Source organism: Gossypium arboreum, chromosome 3 (assembly GCF_025698485.1).
Source record: "Gossypium arboreum isolate Shixiya-1 chromosome 3, ASM2569848v2, whole genome shotgun sequence".
In the NCBI taxonomy this organism is placed as follows: Eukaryota; Viridiplantae; Streptophyta; class Magnoliopsida; order Malvales; family Malvaceae; genus Gossypium; species Gossypium arboreum.
This window is the reverse complement of record NC_069072.1, coordinates 12,240,023-12,262,367: the sequence shown is the minus strand read 5'-3', so window position 1 is coordinate 12,262,367 and position 22,345 is coordinate 12,240,023. Positions and strand designations below refer to the sequence as shown.

Genomic DNA, 22,345 nt, shown 5'->3' with positions numbered 1-22,345 from the left:
TTCCCTAAATTTTGAACGTGCCCTTAAATTTGAACTAATAATTTAGCCCATAAACAGTTGTAACCCAACCCAGACAAACTTAGGTTAAGGGTCTAAAAAAAACATGTGTCCCGCGAGGCCAATATTCATGCTTTTATCTCGTGAGCTTTAGTTCGGATCCAGCCTTGGATATATATTTTGACTTTTAATTTTTTTTTTAAGAAAAAACAAAAACTTGTTGAATGAAGTAAACTTACTGCTAGCTTAATTCACACCAATTTTTTTAGTAAATATTGACATTGTTTTTATGGCAGCAATTTAGATATTATAGGTTTAAGCATGTTTAAGTGCCAGTTTAATATTATTTTTAATAGTATTTTTGAACAAAAGTTAAAATTTTGTGATTCTGTTTTTAATAAAATATTATTCTTGGAAATAATATTTTATTTCCAAAGTATTTTTGTTGTAAACTAGAAAGAATTTATGATTTAATAAATGTATAAAATAAATTATAAGATGGAACACCTATGAAAGGCCAAATCTCATGAATTGATTCATACAAACAGGGTTTGTGATTGAAATTTAATTTAAAAATTAATTAAATATATATATATATATATATATATATATTTTCCAGCATCCAGCTCTGCAGGGGGCCTGCATTGCAGCCCATTCAAAACTAAAAAATAAAGGAAAAACTTAGACTGGACTCAAGATATGTATATATTTTTAGAACAATAAAATTTTGGGGTAAACTATTGAGCTCGAGTTCCAACCTCGACATGTATTTCCAAAAAAAAAAAAAAAAAAACCCCCGAGTAGAAATTTTCATAATACAGGTAATCAGGGCAATAATGTGGGCTTCAATCAGAGGACCTGGTTTAAGATTAATATAATAAACCCGATTCGACATTGATGTTAATTAATAACAAAAAAATAAAATTTAATTGAAATAGAATGAGGGAAAGTGTCTTTAAATGGTATTAGATCTTAAGTAACGTAGCAGCATTGATATGAATTACCATTAAGTCCAGAGCCCTCTGCTCTTATTCCTGGTTTAGGCCCAAAGGCATGGAGACAGATGGCAACAGGGCTTTAGAAATGATTATTGTGGGTAATCATATTCATGCATTGATGTTCATAACTTTGCTTTTTTTATCTTCATGCTGAAACACAATGTGAAATGAAATCCATTGACTGTAGCATCAGTATTTACAGATGAGAAGCATGCCAAGATAGTAAATGTTGGTAAATAATACAGCAATTTTGGGGGGGAAAAAATTCCAAGTAATTCAAGATTTGCAGGGAGAAAGGGGTTTCCCACATAAACCTGTGTTGCCAGTGAAACAACTCTGGGGAAAGTCACTAAGAGGTTTGCCAGCAGGGATTTCCCCCACTAAAAGATTGTCTGATAAATCCAAGTCCTTGAGGTTTTTTAGGTTCAAAAACTCAGCAGGTATTCTACCAGTAAATTGGTTTCTCTGCAGCTTCAGTGTCTCCAAATGGCTTAGATTTGCCAACGCCTCTACCAAGCCGAAACCAAATTTGTTATAGCTCAAATCCAAACTCTGCAATGCCTTCAATTTCTCCATTGATGTTGGCAATTTACCCTCTTGTAAGTTATGTGATAAATTAAGATACACAACTCTCTCCAGTGTTCCTACACTAATTTGTTGGATTCCACTTGTGAAGCTGTTATCAGATAGGTCAACATATGTGAGTGAACCACCTGGGAAACTGGTTCCTATCTTGAAAACATGTTCCATTGAGCCTGTTATGTTATTTGAGTGAAGATCCAGCACTCCCAATTCCTGGAAATCTGCAACTGAAGCTGGAATACTTGAACTGAGATGGTTCCTTGAAAGATTCAAGGAGTAGAGTTGAGTGAGGCTTCCCATCCATGCTGGTATCCCACCAGTGAGATCATTGGCTGATAAGTCCAGTTCCTGTATTGGACTTGGAGTTGATTTCAGCATGTCTGGTATTTGTCCTTTGATTCCACATCCTGCGAAATAGATTCGGGAAAGAGATGGCAATTCTGCTACCCACCTTGGAATGGAGTTTAAACTGTTGAATGAAAGATCCAGTGTTTGCAAATTTTGGAGAGCAGACATTTCATTAGGCAATGGACCTTGAATTGAGTTATGAGAAAGAGTCAAGAGTATGAGATGTGAGAGTTGACCAAATGACTTTGGTATAACTCCAGATAGCTTGTTGCCGCTGAGATACAACTCTGTCAAAGCTTCTAGATTACCTAAACTAGAAGGAATTGCTCCTTCAAGCCTGTTGTTTTCAAGTGAAACCCTTTGGAGGGAGACCAGATATCCCAAATTGGGTGGTATTTTCCCGCCTAGTTGGTTGTTTTGCAGCCTTAGAAATCCAAGAAGAGGCATCTGACCATAATTTGATGGAAATGGTATCTCTCCTTCTAGATGATTAGCATCTAAATACATGACTGAAATGGATGTTAGATTGTTTACTGAAGCTGGAATTTCCCCATTCAAAAGATTATCTGAAAGATCAAGCTCTTTCAAAAGCTGCAAGTCTCCAATATTCTGTGGTATATGACCAGTGAGGGAATTGTCATGAAGGTCTAAATGCATGAGATTTGTCAAGTTGGAGAATGAAGCAGGAATACTACCAGTGAATCTATTTGAATGAAGAAGCAAAGCATTGAGATTTTTAAGACAACCAAGGTTAGGAGGAAGAAACCCAGATAATCTATTCTCATGCATGTGAAGTTCCTCAAGTTTTAAAAGCTTACCAATGCTTTCTGGCACGGACCCTCTCAGCTTGTTTCCATAAAGATAAAGCTTTCTAAGGTTCTTAAGACGACCAATGGATGTGGGAATTCTTCCAGAAAGGCCTGCAAGTCCTCCAAGGTCGAGAACTTCAAGCGAGGTGAGGAGTGTGATTGATGGGGAAAACCAGCCTTCCATCTGAGACTGAAAGACGAAATCAGCGGTGGAAATGAATCCAGGTAGATGAACTTCAGTGACCCTACCAGTTTCATTGTTGCAGGAAACACCTTGCCATCTGCAACAGCGACGACCGACCCACTTCGCTAGCCGACCTGAAGTGTCCATATGGATTCCGCCCCTGAAACTGGCGAGACCTTTGAGGTCACCAGGGTCACATTCTTCAACAATGCTTCCTCCTGTGGAGACTGTCGCCATCATCAGAGTCAATGCTAGAAGAAGCCATAACATTTGACAACCCATTTTTGTCATGGACAGCTGATTCTCTTAAGACTTAAGCTACAATATGGCTAACTTTCTCACTATTATCAGTGTGATTGAATAGGAAAAGCAGGACAGTGAAATTGGGTGCGAGTTAAAGAAGAGAATGGGGGCAGTAATTTGGCTCAGCTGATGAACCCTCAAATTAAGAGACATTGATTTTGCCTTTTTCTTTTGTCCTTGGTCTTTTCCGGACAGTTTGGTTATGCTAAAAAAGCAGGTGTGTAGATTATGATCTTCTTTTTATAAAGGGAGCCAATTTAGGCGAAAGATTTCTTAATAAAACGACAAGAAATATAATTCTCAATTGGTTTTTACGAAAACCCTATCAAAAAGATATTTGTTAAGTCTGAACTGTGGTTGAGGGTGCTGCAAACTAGAATATCTACTTATTCCGCCCAGGATTAGATCTACTGACATCCAGTTCACCAACTACTTGATGCAAAACCTCATCACATGCTCAAATGATTCTTTTTCCTAACCCTGACATTTTTTCTTTCTTTCCTCATATTCACCGTAATTGATGCCAATACCCCTTTTCTTACGACCAAATAAAAAGAATAGCTATTTTTTTATGTGGTAGGCCCTCGCGCCAACCTCCACCTCCCGCCTCCGCCAGCTACTGCCAACGGGAAGTTGGATGGCGTTTGTTTGACTTTTTTTATTTTTTCTCTTTGCTCCTTACGAGCTTTTATTGGCTGCCAAGAATGAACGCATTGCTTCGGCCTTTATTAACATTATGACAGAATTTTATTTTTTGATTATATAATGATGGGAAATGAATATAATTACCATGATTACAATTAGAGCCCGCAAACGGACTCGAATTAAAGTTTTTTCGGATTTGGATTTTTTCAGATTCAGGTTTAGATAAAATTGGACAGGTTATGATGGATCTAAATAATTTTAAATTTTATAAGTTATAAATATTTTAATTTTGAATGTAATAATACATTTTATTTTTATACAATGACAACACAAATTTAAATTACTGTTATAAAAATATAATATTAAATTTTTAATAATATTTTATGTATGTTAGTTATAATTATAAACACGTATGTTAATATACTAAATTACACATAACTATTGATGCAATATCTTTTACTATAATCTATAATATAATAATAGTTATTATATTAATAATTATAAAATATATTATTTCATTATATAACACTATATTACATATTATAATAGTAGAGTAACACATAATATATTAATTATTATCATATATTATTGTTTGTTATTATAATGGTTGAAATATAGTCTAAGTCCCTATATTTTTTGTACATTTGAAAGCTAGCCCTCTTACTATATTATTTAATGCTATATCATATCATATAGTATATAATATATTAATGGCTTACATATATGCACCGATGATTAAAATTATAATATTATGTAATATTATATCTTTTATTATAATAATATTTATATATGTATTAATATTTTAAGTACTAGTTATATATTATAATATGATTTTATGTATTAGTAATGTACTAATTTAATTGGTATATTGGTTTAAGGTCGTTAGGTAATTGGTTTCGGTTTCAATAATAGTTATATAATATATGATTATATTAAGTTAAATTTTATAGATTTTAATAATGATTAATTTTATATATATATCTTACATATATAATTATAGTATTTAAAATATTTTAAAAATATTTCCTTTATAAATTAACATAAAATGTTATTAATTATTTTTCCTATTAATGAAAAATTAATATAAATATGTAATGCTTATGAATACATTTAAAAAAATAAGAATTATTATTTATTTATATTTTAATTAATATCATAACATTATATTAATTATTAATGTCTATTATGACTGGTATAAAATTGGGTTTTTTTGAGTTTTGAGTCGGATTTATCTCGGATTTGGACTTTTTCAAACTCGAATTTTCAAGCTTAGATTTGTTACGAACTCAGACTTCCTTGGACTCAGATATCACAAGCTGACTTCCGGGTTAATTACAATAATCACAATATCATTCTGTAATTTTACTAAAATTGAAAAGATGTGTAATTTAAATACAAGACACCTACCCTTCCCTCCTAGTGACATTATTCTCCATTGGAAGCATGAAGGTTTTGGGCATGTTGTTAAGATAACGGGTGGTCCAGGCTTACAAATATTGTAATAATAAAGTATAAGAAAAACTTCCATGGAGGAGGCATCAAATTCAAAGGTTCCTTTACTTGTTGATGCACTCGCATGAAAGCCTGCCGTCTGCAGTTGTTGTTTTCGAGATTGGAATTTCAAGAAGGATCTTAAGCCAATGGGTAAAGACTTTAAAGCTGTTGTAAAGCAATTAAGCAGTTGGATGAGATTTAAATATTGAAGGGTTATTTCAACTTATTAAAAAAAATATTGAAGCGTTGGAAAATAATGTCGATACTTCACTCATTTCCACCTTTTTTATTTTACTAATTAGAAGATTCGACTATTTTACACCAAGTTCAAACAGGCTTAGCCTTATATTATATCATATAACAATAATAATATTTGATATGCAATCACAATTAAATTTTCTTTAATACAACTCTCATCTGCCTACTTTATGCATTAACATAAAAAGAAAATGTTTTAGAGTTGATTAAATCTTAAAAAATTATATGATTAAGAGATTATTAATACATCAAAATTTATATAAACTAAAAATATAATAGTTGATGGAGAGAAAGAAAGTGATTGCATACAAATGAAATAGAATGTAACGCGGGATGACAAAGAGAGATATTTGAGTAGATTCTATAACATTGACCATAATGATAAGTAAAGATTTGTAAGGTGGAGATGATGAAACATCGTTAATTTATTATTATTTTTAAAAAAAAAAATCTTTTGATTTTTTCAGTAGAATTAGTGTTGACTCTAAGTTAAGCTTACAAATAATTAGATATGTATAAAAATGAAACACCCTTATATAAGATATACAATTGTGAATACGATGCATGCTCCTTTGGGTGTAAGAAAATTACATAGAATATAAACAAGAGAGGGATGGGGATGGGGATTGGGGAGTTCATATCCATCACGCATTGGATTTGGCTGCTTACGCGTCACCCATTGGATGGGGATATATATTTTTTATAATTTTGTTATTGTTCCATGTTGTTCGTCAAAGGTGATAATGTTACGGAGTGAGAGAATGGAACAGAGCAGGAAAGCAAGGAGACTATACAGATTGGGACGAGTGAAAGGAGAACGTAGGATTGTCTTCTCCACACTCATACTTGGATTTCCTGGACTATGCTATTTACAGATGATGTTTCAATAACTTTTATTATTTAATAAATTAAGCTTGAAATTTTTTAATTTCAAAAAACACCTTTATATACTTAATTTATTTATTTTTAATTTCTTTAAAATATTAATTATTAAGATATTAGATATCACAATCCAACGAAACACCATTTCAATCTCAATATGATATTCATTCAATTTGATTCATTCTTAAATTAAATATCAATTTCAATCACTCCATCTAACCCAATATAACCCATGACACTTTTTTAACTTATAGAACTCATGAAGCTTTACTATAAATTTGTAAAAAAGAGAACATCCAAAAACTGATGGATAAGAATAAATGGTGTCATATTTTCCATAATTTAGAAAAGAACCCCAAGAATTGCAAGCTAGGTTTGTGGATGCGTGATGAAATTCAACATTTTCCTCTCAGCTGTCATCCCCAAAAATGAGATGATTTTTTTGGGGACTTAGGCATAAATGATTCTTTAGATAATTCAAAAACATCCCATGGCTTATAGAAGACTTCAGGAAATGAAATGATATAAAAGAAAAAAAAAGGGAATTTATGGGTTCACAGAGCCTTTAAATATTATTATGAATATAGTATAAATAATAAATAAATCATTACATAAATATTATGTTTATAAGATTTTTAAAAAAAATCAATAATTGCAACATTGGAATTATTCAAAGACAAATAAAAATGCATTAAATTAGTTAAATTGTTAAAATTTGCATCCTAACCTCATTGTCATCAAATCAACAGGATGATGAATACCAATCAACAAAAAAAAAATGTCAAAAACTGTCAGAAGATTCATCATACCAGTAAAGCACAAAAGGCTAAGTCTCGGTTAGTTTATCTTCCTTCTCATCATCTCAAAGCATTTCAAAAATAGCTTCTAATAGATTTGCCTACACCCTTAAATTGACAAATTTCATATGTACTCTGAAAAATAATTAAAATTTAAAATAAAATCACATCTGCTTTAAAAATAATAAATTGGACATATCAGAGCTTAAAAAAAATGTGGACAAAATAAAACCGTAAAATAGTCTGAATTAAAATTTTAAAAAAAAATGTTGAAGAAATCACGGTCAAGAACCTGCCCAAAAACCAACAAAACTGCCAGCAAAGCAAAAATATAATTTGAAAAAAATGAGCGGGTAGAATTTTTTTTATGAAAAATAAAGAGTCTACTTATAGGAAGAGCTAAAATAAAAACCTGAATCTAATATTATATATAAGGATATTTTGATAATTATGTTGAGATAGACAGGTTTCTTTAAACATAATCTGATGTTAATCCATTTTAGAATTAAATTCTCCTAAATTGCCTTAAACTCGATTTAAAAAATTCGTGAAGTTCATATTATTTTTACCATCTCTGCATCAAACAATCATCTAATAAATAATATACCTTCTATTCAAACTAAAATTTAAATGATTGGAAAATGACTATTCAAATTTATATCGCTTTGAATTTTTATTTTAAATAATCAATTCAATATCTGAATCTATAAAAGCAGTAAAAATATTTTTTTATTTTATATAATTTCAAAACTACATATGTATTTATAGTCATAGACATGAAACTATTTTATATTATTGTAAAACCAAAGAGTTTGTAGTTTTAAAATTTATCACATCTATTTTAAGTAAACATTTGGAAGTACCCAACACTAAAACTGGAAAATGTGTTGGAGAATAAGCTCATTTGGCCTGTTAAACAATCTATGGAAAGCTCTGCATTCCTACATAGTATATATGCTGTTGAAAGTTGATACCATGATCTAGAAACCTGTATTTTATTCAACGCCAGCGCATGCATGAGGGATAAATGATCAATGATAGCATGTTTGCTTTGTGACTGTGACTGTGACATGCATAACTGAAAGGAACGCCTACAGACCTTGGTTACTTCCTTGAGATACGATTGGCGCTGCAGATGCCGCTGCTGTAGGGCTTAGTACATCTCCATCCATACTACTAAAGTTGCCTTTACCCGTTAACATCTTGATTGCTATTTGAGCAACTTCGGCAAACCAGTCATCCTCCGGCAACACGCTGCCAAAACACGAAAAAGGCTTCATCAGCTTGAGGTCAAAACAAAAATGTTCCTATGATGATATGGATCGTGTGTCAGGTACCTGTATGGATCTATTCCGGTTGCGGCCACTGCATCAATTGCTCTCTCTATTATGTTTTTGATAACTTGTTGCAGATTTCGAGACAGATACCGGCCTTCAGAAGCGAAAATTATAACAAATTCCATATCCAGATACAGCTGCATTGAAATGAAAAGGAAGATATAATATGATGATGTTAATTACTAGCACAGTGCATTGTACATGAATTTGCTTTTTCCCTGTTGTGTGTGATTATGAGTATACCTGTTGAAGACCGAGAGGACCTAAAGGAGTCGGACCCTGCTCGATCTCTTCCCAAAAGCTCTGGTCATCAGAAAGCCAAAGGATCACTGTCTCAGTTTGTCTCATTAATAGAAGTGTGGCAAACCTTTCCCTTCCCACAAACATATCAGTTGCAATTGTTGCCATCGTTGTCAGTTTTTCAAACAGTTCCTGGAACAACATAAAACCACTATACTAGTGAGAGAGAAGATCAAACATTTCATTTTTGTGATGATTAAAGACTAGCATTTATGTTGCTTTACACAGAAAATGATACAGATTTATGTTATGCTCCTTTTAAGATTATAGTTTGCCTTTCTACACATACAGAACGTTAAGACAAGAACATGAACAGAACCTATTAACAATCAAACCCAAAATATAGGTGGTTTTATGACTAATACATATACATAAAATGGTGGCTTTTAATTAGTCCATAAACATGGTTTCCATGTGTCTATTTAATGAAAAGCAAGGAAATTAACATTGAATTATAAAGTTAGCATACTTGGTTCAACATAGATGTAGCAATAAGAGAAGAATATCTTATGGTTATGTTGTCATATCCATAATTCTGTTATACATGAGAACGGCTGTATATCAAAGAACAAAATGCATATATAAAAAAAGTGTAGTGGACAGCACAATTATGTTTATATACTACAGAGCACCGTTCGAGCTCCATTCATCAGGCTTGAATGTATCAGATGGCATATCTTCTTTTCAGGTTGCATGCTTATGTCAGTAATAAGGAAAACAAAAGATACATATATAAATCTCACAATAAATTTGCAAATATATTACCTGGAAAATGGGTGATGGAAACCACTCTGGTTCCTCAGTTTGGCCATCCATACTTAAGTATATCTCTGCATTGAGACGGATGTCCCCATCGACTGTAAAGATAAGATCAAGGGCATGTTGTCTACAAAAGCTATCTCGCAAGCGTTCAACAGAACGTTGTAGTTTCCTCTTCCATTCCCTTTGTTCTGGAACACGGCTTTGTCTATCTGAAGTGCCTTTAGGGGTGGCATCCACTCTGTTAGCCTGGCTCAATGGCAAAACCTTCAATGCAGCCCGTGGAAGCAATTCATCAGCTAGCAATGATGCATTGGCCAGTAAAGCCAACTGTTGGGATTCACTCTCCGCCATATTAAGAATTTTACTCCCAGAACCATCTAAATGTTCTTCATTTTCCATTGAATTAGGCAAAGCACTTATCAACAGATTAACATAGGAATTGAATATTTGTAAAACACCTTCTAAAGCTGGACCATCCAATTGAAGGTCCTCAAGGGGGCCAACATCCTCCATAAATGCCTACAACCAGAGATAATGCACAATTAGGATTAGGAACACTAAAGATTCTGAAACTTGCAAAACAAGAATTAAAAGGGCATTTTAGTATTTTACTTCTGTTTTATCACGACATTAATCAAATTTAACATTCTTCACTTCAACATGGGACTGGTAAAACTAGGTGTCCTAAGACAAGCCAAAATAAAATTTTGCCATATCCGACAGGTCTTAGACAAGCTATGGCGATTTTGAGAAAGAAGCAAATAACTTTAAAAAGACAATAAAAGTAAAAGAAAGATGGAATGAACCCAAAAATACTGTTAGGATCAATTGAGGAGGAGTAAAATAATTACCTTAACCATTGAATTCAATTTCTGAGCACTGCTTGAAAGCTTTGCCTGTGACATACTTGCGCTGCTAAGAGATGAAGTAGAAGAGATAGAACGTGCATCAGCTGGTGCATAAGAAAGCTCCCAATCATCTGCAGCAGCTAATGCAGCAGTGCTATGTTCAATTCTTTTTAAGGTGGCACTGAATGCTAATTCGACACACGGCCTAAAATGCCTCATTAAGATAGGGGAAAGGGCCAATCCACGAGATTCCAACAAAGCACAATGGCCGAGGCATATCTGAACACATTCTGTGGCAACTCTTAGACCCCCAGCAGCTGCTGATGAAGCAAGAACATGTCTCTTTAAGAGAAGTGCAAATGCCTCAGTTTGCTTGACAGCCCAAGTTACAAGTTCAGACGAATAAGCAGGCTCCTCACCAAAAACTGCTAAGGAATCACTAGCTGCTTGTGCAATGGTTGAAAATACAAGCTGCGAAAGAGATGAAGTAGTTGCTCCTCCGTAAGAATTGGTTGAAGGACGAAGAACTTGCAGACCCCGCTGCAGCCTCTGCTGGTGAGAGTTGAGTAGCAATGTATGAGCACGAGGACCATCCCCAAGATTTTTAATGGATGAAACAGCTGAACGGAGCTCAGCCCCTCGTGTGAAAGGCTGGCAAGTTGTCTCTGCAAGCTGATCAACTAGTTTTTGTCTCAGCGAAGTGAGGGCATTCTTCAATCTTAGGAGTGCATCTGGACTTAAGCTCTGTTTAGTCTTATCTTCTTGTGCTACTTGTTCCCCTTCATCCAATGCAGCCATAGCTTCATCCACTCTCTTTTCCGCCAATAGAACTTCAAGGTTTTCCTCAAATTTGATAAACCACTTCTCAGTTTTATTAAGCTTTGTACTTTTAACACCAGATACTTTCTCCTCTTCCAATTCGTAAGCACCAGTTGTCAAGGAATCAAGGATGGTAACTTCAGCTAAACCATGAACTAAAGCTGCCTGAGTAGAAAGATGATTCCTCATTGAAAGCAGCTCCCCCTCTAGAATTGTAATCTCCTTGGATGTACTTCAAACGCAAACAATGCTATGACTTGAGATGCAAAGTCAAGTTGCATCCTGAATAGTTCTAAGCTTCTGCTATTCATTTTCCTACAGACAGCCAACATATGGGCCTCCTCTAATCTATCTACTATCGCCCAACTACTGATCACCGGGAAATATCATTATGTTGCTTCTTTTTCAATCATTCAAAATTCATTAAAGCTTAGACAACTTCCCAGTAACCTTAGACGGTCACAATGAAATGGAAGGGCTGAAATTATACAATAACATGTTGACAACTGAGAAACCCGAAACACAATAAGCATTTTAAAAGCTGCTTTGATTATTTTATTCCCCTTTAAACATAAAATATTAAATGTTAGACACATATAGATATCCGACGCTCATACTTAAGGATACTTAGAGAGAGAATAACAAAAACCTTAATATATAGAATGAAAGGAAAAGATCAAGGAATTACCGTATAAAGGCAGTGTAATTAGCGTAAACACTTTTACGCATTTCCTCTGCAGACGCCTTCCGTAATTCTAACAAGTTTGAGCAAGCATGCTTTATCTCCTGCGACAAAAAAAAAAAAACAATCTACCAAATTCAATGTCTCCACCATTACCAATATTATGAAAGGAAGTAATACCGTCTTGTTATATAACAGACCAAATCATTTTTCCCCATTTGATCGCACAAATCATTATGACTGACATATATAGTCGTTGTTATCTATGTATAAGATGATTTGACAATTGACATACATATGATGTGCGCGTTGATGAATGATAGGAAGCGGTAAAGGGCTAAAGAGAATGGAAAACAAAGGAAGAGACCTTCTCGGTCATGTTGTTGCATTTGGATTGGAGATAAGCCTCGGGGTTGAACTGCGATGATTTGAATTGCTTCAAGCGATCGCTGAGAGTGAGGTTACTCTCAAGCTCCGATACATCACCTATGCTCATTTTTGTTTCGTATAATCTGAACCCAAATGTTACCAGCGGAAGCCCAAAATCACCATTAAGCGATCATAAGATATAAAATCAAATTAAAATAAAAAAAAAAGGGAAGAGTCTTAGAGGAACAAAGAGCTTAAATCGGGAAGCAGAGTCGGGCATGTTTTGCTCTTATTGGATTACAACGTAGAACTCGCTTTGTTAGTTTCAGATTTATTTTAGCCGTTATTTCTTTTACTTTTTTTTTTATCACTATTTTGATAGCTGACCATATTATTTATTTATTTATTTCGGCTTGAGTTTAACTTAAAATTCTTCCGTTGATCTTTTCATTTTTATTAATTAATTTTACCATTTTAATTAAAATCACATTTTTATACATTTAAATTTAAATTCTTAAAAAAATTAATTTTCTAACTTTTGATCATATGATAACTTTTCAATTATGTTAATTAAATTTAATTGATGTATGATTAACTTATGACACAAACTCAATTAAGAACTTAAATATAAATATAAATATAAATATATATTATCATTATAATATAGAGGAAAAGAAGATAATAAAATTTAAAATTATGCTAAAAATTTAGCATTGAATAATCTTTGCATGTTAACAATATATAATTTTTAATTATTATAACTACAAAAGTAACAAAACATACGCATTGAAAATAAATATTACATTTAGCAATCACATATATTTAGTGGCGGAGCTCGTGAGCCAATTCACTCCAAAAAAATTTTAAGAAAAATTACTTTATAAAAAATAATATAAATAGTAAATTGAGTTATTGACTCTACAAAATTTAAAATTATTAAATATCCATTTTTTTCTTATTTTGCTTTAAAACAGGTTTTAAATATATATACTCTAAAATTTATGCATTGCACCTTGAAATTTAGTCACGTTTTCTATAAAGTTTTAATTTAATTTGTTTAAATTCTTTTAATTTAAATTGAATTAAATTACAAAATTTTAAATTGAATTACATCAATAAAATGAATTTTGACAACTTTGATTAACTTAAAAGTTTTCGGTCAATTAAATCCATCTCTCATTCTTATATTTAAATTAAATGCATAGTTGTTTAATTTTTTAAAAGAAATATAATATTCATAAAAATATAAAAATTCAAAAGCTTAATAAAAACAATCAAGGATGGATTTGTAACAACTGCATTTATCTTTTTTTTTTTGTTTCCACTATATTATAACTTTTACAAATATAAATAGCTCCCGTTCAATAATCAGTGAACAATTATCTTTCTTTTTTCCTCGCTTTTTAGTAGTATCAAGGTTAAATTACTTCTAACACAATATTACAAGGACCAATTGAGTATTTAATCCATTAATATTTTAATTATTAAAAAAAATGATTCAAATTCAGTGATTTTTGAGTAGAAAATGGATAAGAAATTAATGAGGTGTTAAGAGAGAAACGGCAAGGTTTTGGCCGTCATTTTCAGTCACAAATCTTTCCTTTCTGTCTTTATTCCACTAAGATGCTAACCACGCACTTCCAACTCCCCTTTCTCCTTTTCAATAGTAATAATTAATATTTTATTAGTGGTTGTTGGATGAAAATTTAAATTTCAAAAAAGAAATAAAGAAAAAAAAAGGACAAAAAGACATTTCCAACGATTATAAACTCCACCTACCGAACACAAGTGCCAAAAGCTCCCTCTTTCTTTCCATTTTCATCAATTTATAATTTATTAATAAAATATACTACTTCACATTCACATTTACATTTAGTTTTATGGGTTTTAACTCTTTTATACAACTCATGTTTTAAAGAACCAAATTCCCAAATGTAACCTCCACATTTATTAAATAATTACTTTTATTTCAATATTTTATTTAATTTAAAATGTGCTTTTCAAATTATTAAATTTATTTTATCACATGAGTATTTTACAAATAAATTTAATAAAAAATTATAGATATGACAACTTTTCATGCATACATTATACATGTATAAACTCATATAAAATATAAATCAAGACTCGATAAAATAGTATATTAATACGTATCATCATCTAGAATTCATCTATGTGCAAGTACTATTTATATGTAAACTCATATAAATTACGAATCAAGACTCAACCAACTAACTAGTGAGTGCGATGATAATAGTTACTATCATTACATACTCATAAATTTTTTTTTTTAAAATGTAGCTAGTTTGTACTTGGTAACTAACAAGAAGTAAAGTTAGAAAAGGGAAAAGGACATTTAAAATAATATAATAATAATTTTGCTTACTTTTTGGGCGTAAAATTTGAAGGTTTTGTCTCGAAAAAAGAGTGGAATTTAAAATAAAATGACTTGAATTAAAAGCTCTTTCCTTTTTCCATTCTATGAAGCTCTCTCAGTCTTTCTCTTTCATTCTGTTTTTGAAGAGCTGCTTATGCATTCTCTGAATGCTTTCAGCTTAACTAAAACAAGCCAAACCTTCTGTTCTCTCCTTTCCCTGCAAATCAAATCGAGGGTTTGAGCTCTTTACCTATTTCCATAAACCCAGGCCAACGCTTTTGAGTTTTTCAAGTAAAGGATGAAGCTAGCAAAATTTGACTCGTTAGTGTCGCTGAGTCGACTTCGGCTGGTTCAGTTCTTGATGGGGGTTTTGTGTCTTTACCTTCTCTTCATGAGCTTCGAAATCCCGCTGGTTTTCAAAACCGCTTCGGCGGGCTTTTACACCGACGCATTGCCGAGACCTTTGTTTCTAGAGAGCGAAGAGGACTTCACCGACAAATCGGCGCCTGCTCGCCCGACCGATGACCCGAAACTTGTCCGTCTAGCCGGAAGCAGGACGCCGCCGCATAGAATGTGGGAGTACAAGGAAGTATCGGGTCTTCTTTTCAACGAAAGCTCTTTCGACAGCAACGCTTCTAAAGACGAGTTCTCGGTGCTGCACAAAACCGCACGACACGCCTTCGTTGTCGGCAAGAAACTCTGGGACGACCTGCAATCGCCTCAAAACAAGTCCGATTCAGAACCCGAACTGCAAAATCAAAAGCAAAATCGAACCGGATCGTGCTCGGAATCAATTTCCTTGTCCGGGTCGGAGTTCGTGAACCGGAGTCGGGTCTTGGTCATACCCTGTGGGTTAACATTAGGGTCCCACATTACGGTGGTTGGGATGCCGCATTGGGCGCATGCAGAGTATGACCCGAAAATTGCAATCTTGAAAGAAGGGGATGAGTCAGTGATGGTAACGCAGTTTATGATGGAGCTGCAAGGGTTGAAGACGGTTGAAGGCGAGGATCCGCCGCGGATTCTTCATTTCAATCCAAGATTGAAAGGAGATTGGAGCGGGAAGCCCGTGATCGAGCAGAATACTTGCTACCGAATGCAGTGGGGAACAGCGTTGAGGTGCGAAGGGTGGAAGTCAAGAGCTGATGAGGAAACAGGTCAAATTCTTTTTAATGATTTTCATTTATTATTTTCAGTCCAATTGTTTGCATGCTGACCAAGTAAATGGAGAATGTAGGTTGGAAAAAGTCTATGAATTTGCTAGTAATTGTCGGTGGTTAGTTGTATTGAAGTTGGTTGTGGTGTTGCTTTTATGATCTTGCTAGGGAGGGTGTAGTTTACAAGTTACTTATATTACCCATTCTATATATTTGCTGATTGTTACATCTTTTTTGGGGGTAGTTGATGGACAAGTTAAATGTGAGAAATGGATTCGAGATGATGACAATGGCTCTGAAGAATCAAAGGCTACATGGTGGTTGAAAAGATTGATAGGAAGAAAGAATAAGGTGGCACTTGATTGGCCGTACCCTTTTGCAGAGGGAAGGTTATTTGTTCTCACACTGAGTGCTGGATTGGAGGGTTACCATGTCAATGTTGATGGGCGCCATGTTACCTCATTTCCGTATCGAACTGTAAGTAATCCTCTTGTTATTGGCTCATCGATTCATTGAATAACATAAAGTCTTCAAATTTCTGATGATATTTACAGGGATTTGTGCTTGAGGATGCTACTGGGTTATCTCTAAAGGGTGATCTTGATGTTCACTCTGTATTTGCTGCTGCTTTGCCCACTTCACATCCAAGTTTTGCTCCACAAAAGCATCTTGAGAGGTTGAGTAAATGGAAGGCGCCACCACTTCCTGAAGGGAACGTAGAGCTTTTTATTGGCATCCTTTCTGCTGGCAATCATTTTGCAGAGAGGATGGCTGTGAGGAAGTCCTGGGTGCAACATAAGTTAATAAAGTCTTCAAAAGTAGTTGCTCGTTTTTTCGTAGCGCTGGTAAGGACAGACAAAACAGGCACAAGTTCTTTTCTTTGGAAAATCCATTTGCCTGATATATTTACCAACGTTTCTTTTTAGAATGGAAGAAAGGATGTAAATGTGGAACTAAAGAAGGAAGCAGAGTATTTTGGTGATATTGTTATAGTTCCTTACATGGATAACTATGACCTGGTTGTACTTAAGACAGTTGCCATCTGTGAATATGGGGTGAGTGAATGATCGGATGATCTGACATTGCCTACTTTTTCCCTTGCTGAAATTTTGTCATAGATGTACACGTAAAATTCAATATTGTTCTTTAGTTTATAAAAGATCTACCCTTTATATTGTATCTTATTGTTCACAGATCCGTACGGTGGCTGCAAAATACATTATGAAGTGTGACGATGATACATTTGTCCGGGTAGACCCTGTGATTAAGGAAGCAAAGAAGCTTGGAGATAGAAGCCTGTATATAGGAAATATGAATTACTACCACAAACCCCTGCGAAACGGTAAATGGGCAGTAACGTATGAGGTGTGTACTTCCTCTTGAACGCAAATCTTGAGGCTTTATTTACTTGTCATCCCCACCTTCTTTACTTTCCCTGTTCAACACCTAAAGTTCAGTGGAATTTGATATGAATAACTTATTCCTTTACATTTGCTTTCCTATATTTATCACTGCATCTTAACCATTATTTGCATTTTGATATGCTTCGTTATACCTATTCTCCTTTCTGTTATAAATTAATTCCCCTTTTAGATGAGAAATTTATTTCTCATTTTTGACTGATGCTACATGGAACATGAGTATGAATATTGTAATTAGTAAATATTTTAGGCACAACTAACGTTTACCCATTTGATTACTTTGGTCCTCAACCTTCAAATTTTAGTCAAGTTGCATTTTTCGGGTAGAAAAGCTTATTGAACTGTTAAAATTTTTTAGCAACACTGATGTGACAGCTCATGTGGCAGTCCGCATTACTTCATGAAATTTTTAAAAAATAATAAAAATTATTTTAAAATTTAACAATTTTTTTAAAAAATATATCCAAGCCAACATCGAAGTGCAGGTAGACTGCTATGTGAGCTGCCACATCATTGTCATTAAAATTTTAATAGTTCTGTCAGCTTCTCTGGAAAAAAAAAATGCAATTTAACTAAAATTTGGAAGTTGAGGGCCAAAGTGATGAAAAAAATAGGGCCGAAGTGACAAAATAGATAAACATTGTGCCAATATATTATTGATAGTTTTTAACTTGCTCTGAGTTGGTGGCATGCAGAACTGAAAATGTTTTCTTATGATCAATCTAAACTGGTTTGCCTTGTAAAAAAAAAAATGTAAACTGGTTTAAAGTTGAGTTTAGTTGTATATAGTACGAAACGTGCCTTACCTTTCTGTAATTCACTGTGACTACCTACCCGTTCTTCTGAGTGGAGAACGATCCACAAATATAGTTTCCTTGCATGATTAAAATCATCAGTTCTTAACATCTGCTGTTCTTTAGCTCTGCAGAATTTTGGGATTCTTATCTCTTCCTTGTGCCAACTGACTCTAGTGATTATCTCTTTAATTATCACCTTGACAATAACTATTACTGCATTTTTTTCCTTACGTGCAGGTCAACATCATTTGTTCATATCAGTCTGTTAATAACATAATTTCTACTTTGTGATTTTCAGGAATGGCCAGAGGAAGAATATCCTCCCTATGCGAATGGTCCGGGGTACATAGTTTCATCTGATATTGCGCAATTTATTGTGGATGAGTTTGAGAATCACAAGTTGCGAGTAAGTCACCTATTTATTTTAATTCTCAGTCCTTGCTCTTTGTATATGTGTGTGCATGGTCGTTAACGAACAAACATCGGATTCAATTTTAGTTTAGTAAAACCATTGAGCTACACGTTGCAGCTATTCAAGATGGAAGATGTGAGCATGGGAATGTGGGTGGAAAAATTCAATAGTTCAAAAGCAGTGGAGTACCAACACAGCTTGAAGTTTTGCCAGTTCGGATGCATCGAGGATTATTACACTGCGCATTACCAATCTCCTAGACAAATGTTATGCATGTGGGATAAATTACGAAAACAAGGAAGGCCCCAATGCTGCAACATGAGATGACCCATTAAACAGAAGAAAATCAATAGACAATTTTCACTTACAATGTGGGTAAGTTTGAGAAAGGAAAACAGAGACACAAATTTTGCGGTCATGGTAAAAATCTCTGTATATATACGGGGAGAATTGCTTACCCCCCCCCCCCCCCTTTTAAAAAGAAAACAATTAATCAGTTTGGCCATTTTGTCTAACCTTCCAAAGAGGGTGAAGGAATCTTATATGCGAAGCACACCAACTTTGTAATTGAGATGACGCGTGTAATTTAAGGAAGATAACCCAAATCCAATCCCACTAGTTCATGGGATGACATGTAGACGTCTGCTTTCATTAAATTACTGAATTTGACCACATTCAAACCAAAGCGCTGACCTCTATCTCGAGCCAATGGACGTTCACAACTTGGAAGGACTTTTCGTTAGGGTTAACATCGAGATCTATGGGAAGGATCATGGACATTGACATTGGAAACAACACATCAATTTACAGTTCTTTGTTTTCAGGTTGTTTGTAATTAACTAGAGTTTTTTAAGGATTAAGTATTGTTTTCTGCATGACCTAGTGATACGTGGTGGCTCCCCTCCTTGTTCAGCTTAGGTCTCTTCTAGGCTTAAAATTCATTGTATGGGCTTAGACTTATGGTCTTTTCATAATTGGTGCTATATAAATTTTGCATATTCATTTTTTTCTTGGGTTTTTCATCCAAACTCTTCAATTTGTGGGTTGGTATTAAGTGTATATAAATGAAGGAGAGAATAAAAGCGGAGGCATCCTTTTATCACTCACTTTTTTCTAGGGTCGCCATGGAAGCCATTACTATCAAAAATAAAGAAACAGCCTTTACAGTGAAAGCGATTCTGTTCCAGTGGATAACGAGGGATCTTATTCCATTTACCCCCTTTATTTTTTCTTGTCTTTTAGCTACACCTTCCTTCAACTTGGAATTTTAATCACTTTTTACATATGGACTCCCCTGCTCTACATATCAAATGCAACTTACTTCATCACCAAGGTAATCCCCTTTGTGTACAATAAGAAAGGTAACTGTCATTTTGCACATTTCTTGAGTTCACTAAAAACCATGCCTTTAATGTAAAAAAGCAACTAAATAATAATATTTAAGGCACTGGTTAAGAAAAGCAAATCCTTCTTCCTTTTATGTGTTGAAAGCAAATAATAACATGTAATAAAAGCAATTTTTCCCAATTTTGACAAGTTGAGTTTTTGGTATCTCACATTGCGAAAGTTAACAAAAGCAACGTAAAACTTGCAGCACTAAATTTAACTCATTTTGGAAGTTGGAATCTTGCCCTTCTTTGATTGGTGCCTATAGCAGGACCATAGCCAGTATCCATGCCAGTGGATAGACCAACAAAGTTCCTGCAACCATTTAAAGATCACAAAACCAAAGATGTCATGTGCTCGGCTTTTAGTTCTAGTGATCGATATTAAACACTGAAAGAAAAGTAAAGATGTAAGTTATGGAATAAATACCCGTCTGCGATGGGAGTAGCCTCAGCCCATTATTAAACGATGATACAAAGAAACAAGTAGAGGTGGTGTTTATGCCATTAGGACAGTTGCAAATAAATGAATTGTAGCTTCCGGTGTATCCACAGGCACCGCTGCTTTTCTCACAATCCGCGCATGCGTTCGGGTAGTCATTATAAACGTTGAACTTATATTTAAGCGATATTCCGTACTTCCAGTTATCAGGGTTTGATTCTTGGCCACTGAAGCTATAGAACGCGGAATACGAAGAGCATTGCAGCTTCGGCAAATTGAATTCGAACGAGGGGCCGAGATCTACCGGTGTGTATATGCAACATGTGGATATTGGGAGATTGAGCATGCTAATTGCCCTGCAAGAGTACAAGTAACTACAAATGGGAGCACCTTGTTTGTCACATAGAGGAACAGCACTACTGTTATCAACATTATAGCTGTTGGATCTGAAAATGGGTGACGAAGTGGTGGAGCAGTCAAGGAGAGTGAATACGTTGTCGTCCGTGAAAGAAAAGGGTGCGTCCCAATCTAGGCCGAAGCCTTTGCTCGGTTGAGAGCAACCGCAAGTCGACATCGAAGGATCCGAGATGTATATGACTTGGTTGCTGTAGTCTATGTTGGTTATGGGATAGTTTCCGGTGTGTGTTGTCAAGGTGAGTTTTTGTTGGTCGCAAGTTACATACTGTTGAAAGCGCGGATCACCGCAGCCAGGGCCGGTTCCAAAGGGGAACTTGATGGGGAGATTGCCACAGGTTCTCTGGCAGGCCTGAGATGAGACCAAGGAGGGAAGAAAGATCAAAGAGAGCAAGGGGAGGAGAGTGATGGACGAGTGATGTTTTAGCTTCATTGCTTCGGCTAAGCTTAGAGAATTGGAGAGGGAAACTAGAGATGCTTTATGTTGGAGTGGGATTGGTATATATTGTAATGAGCATGCATCCACGAAATGAATGAGAAGGTGGTTTTAAAGAGCGGTTTTTTTCTCGAAAATTTATAATTTGATCATCTTTTATCCCGACAACTTTAACATAAAATTTATGAATTCGACCAAAGTTTCTATGAATGGATGGATGGATGGGTAGAAGGAAGCATCTTGTACTTTATGTTTTAAGGGATTGGTTTTATGACTTTCGGTGTGAGGCTGGCTAGCTTTTAGGATCATTCACTTTTCCCTGTAGATGCCTTGTTATTCTCAAGTATTGCTCCCGTTGCTGTGTAATGATGACTTGGTTTTCTATGCACTTTTAAAACTTCTATTTGTCTATTCAAGAATTTTTTTTTTCTTTTGAAAAAAAAAAGAGAAAGTAAAGAAGTTGATTAAAAGATTAATTAACGTATGGTAACATATTTCCATATTATCAGTTGATTAAAAACAAGGAAATTGAGTGTGTTTGTATGTGTTGGTATACATGGGTAACTAAGGACCCTGGTTGTCAAGAGGTTGATCTGGCATTTTATTGCGGGGGGGATACGTTGACCCTGGACTTTGTTTACTCTGGGCATTTCATGTGCACAATACGATGTTACTCATTCCAGTTTAATTTTCTTTTATATATATATGTAGTTTGATGCATTGATCCATATTCATAGGAAAGATGACAGAAATTTCATATACATGAAACATAAACAAATAAATAAATCAAGTACAGAATCTCTCTTACAACACTGTCTAGAAAAGGTTTAGGCTTAATCAACACTACACTACACTTAACAAGAAGAATATTAAGAGTAAATTTTTTTATATATATTCCATTTCATTACGGGCATCTTTTCCATAACAAAGACAGCTAAATCGATAAAGACATGCATTTGTATTTAGTGTTGAAATATATGGCTAGTTATCGAAAGCTCTTTTGCCTTAGGGATGTCTTGTTGATGCCATGATGTATAAATTTGAGACAAACGATTAATAAATCTGCAAGGGCACCTTTGATTGTATTGCT

General features: G+C 34.4%; 4 protein-coding genes across 5 annotated transcripts; 1 reads left to right on the top strand and 3 right to left on the bottom strand.

Moving 5' to 3' along the window:
* Window positions 1–1,124: 1,124 nt before the first annotated feature.
* On the bottom strand, window positions 1,125–3,971 carry LOC108475536 (LRR receptor-like serine/threonine-protein kinase FLS2). Of its 2 annotated transcripts, XM_017777508.2 has the most exons (2): window positions 2,984–3,971; window positions 1,125–2,924 (listed from the first exon to the last, which is right to left on the bottom strand). In XM_017777508.2, the coding sequence occupies exons 1-2, from the start codon at window positions 2,990–2,992 to the stop codon at window positions 1,272–1,274; spliced, it is 1,662 nt and encodes a 553-aa protein (XP_017632997.1). In that variant the 5' UTR covers window positions 2,993–3,971; the 3' UTR covers window positions 1,125–1,271. The 2 variants fall into 2 exon arrangements, with proteins under 2 accessions (XP_017632997.1, XP_017632996.1); XM_017777507.2 differs by having other exon boundaries at window positions 1,125–3,971.
* Window positions 3,972–8,058: 4,087 nt separating this feature from the next.
* LOC108475585 (exocyst complex component EXO84A) lies at window positions 8,059–12,777 on the bottom strand. Its single transcript, XM_017777568.2, has 7 exons — window positions 12,413–12,777; window positions 12,052–12,149; window positions 10,548–11,595; window positions 9,700–10,215; window positions 8,878–9,066; window positions 8,635–8,771; window positions 8,059–8,551 (listed from the first exon to the last, which is right to left on the bottom strand). The coding sequence occupies exons 1-7, from the start codon at window positions 12,539–12,541 to the stop codon at window positions 8,389–8,391; spliced, it is 2,280 nt and encodes a 759-aa protein (XP_017633057.1). The 5' UTR covers window positions 12,542–12,777; the 3' UTR covers window positions 8,059–8,388.
* A 2,034-nt stretch (window positions 12,778–14,811) lies between these two features.
* LOC108476222 (hydroxyproline O-galactosyltransferase GALT4) lies at window positions 14,812–19,580 on the top strand. The gene is made up of 7 exons (XM_017778363.2): window positions 14,812–15,948; window positions 16,193–16,425; window positions 16,503–16,793; window positions 16,875–17,003; window positions 17,143–17,313; window positions 18,465–18,572; window positions 18,696–19,580. Exons 1-7 carry the CDS (start codon window positions 15,090–15,092, stop codon window positions 18,903–18,905), a joined length of 2,001 nt encoding a protein of 666 aa, XP_017633852.1. The 5' UTR covers window positions 14,812–15,089; the 3' UTR covers window positions 18,906–19,580.
* A 449-nt stretch (window positions 19,581–20,029) lies between these two features.
* Window positions 20,030–21,596, bottom strand: LOC108476223 (wall-associated receptor kinase-like 10). Its single transcript, XM_017778364.2, has 2 exons — window positions 20,394–21,596; window positions 20,030–20,279 (listed from the first exon to the last, which is right to left on the bottom strand). The coding sequence occupies exons 1-2, from the start codon at window positions 21,250–21,252 to the stop codon at window positions 20,227–20,229; spliced, it is 912 nt and encodes a 303-aa protein (XP_017633853.1). The 5' UTR covers window positions 21,253–21,596; the 3' UTR covers window positions 20,030–20,226.
* Window positions 21,597–22,345: the final 749 nt, after the last annotated feature.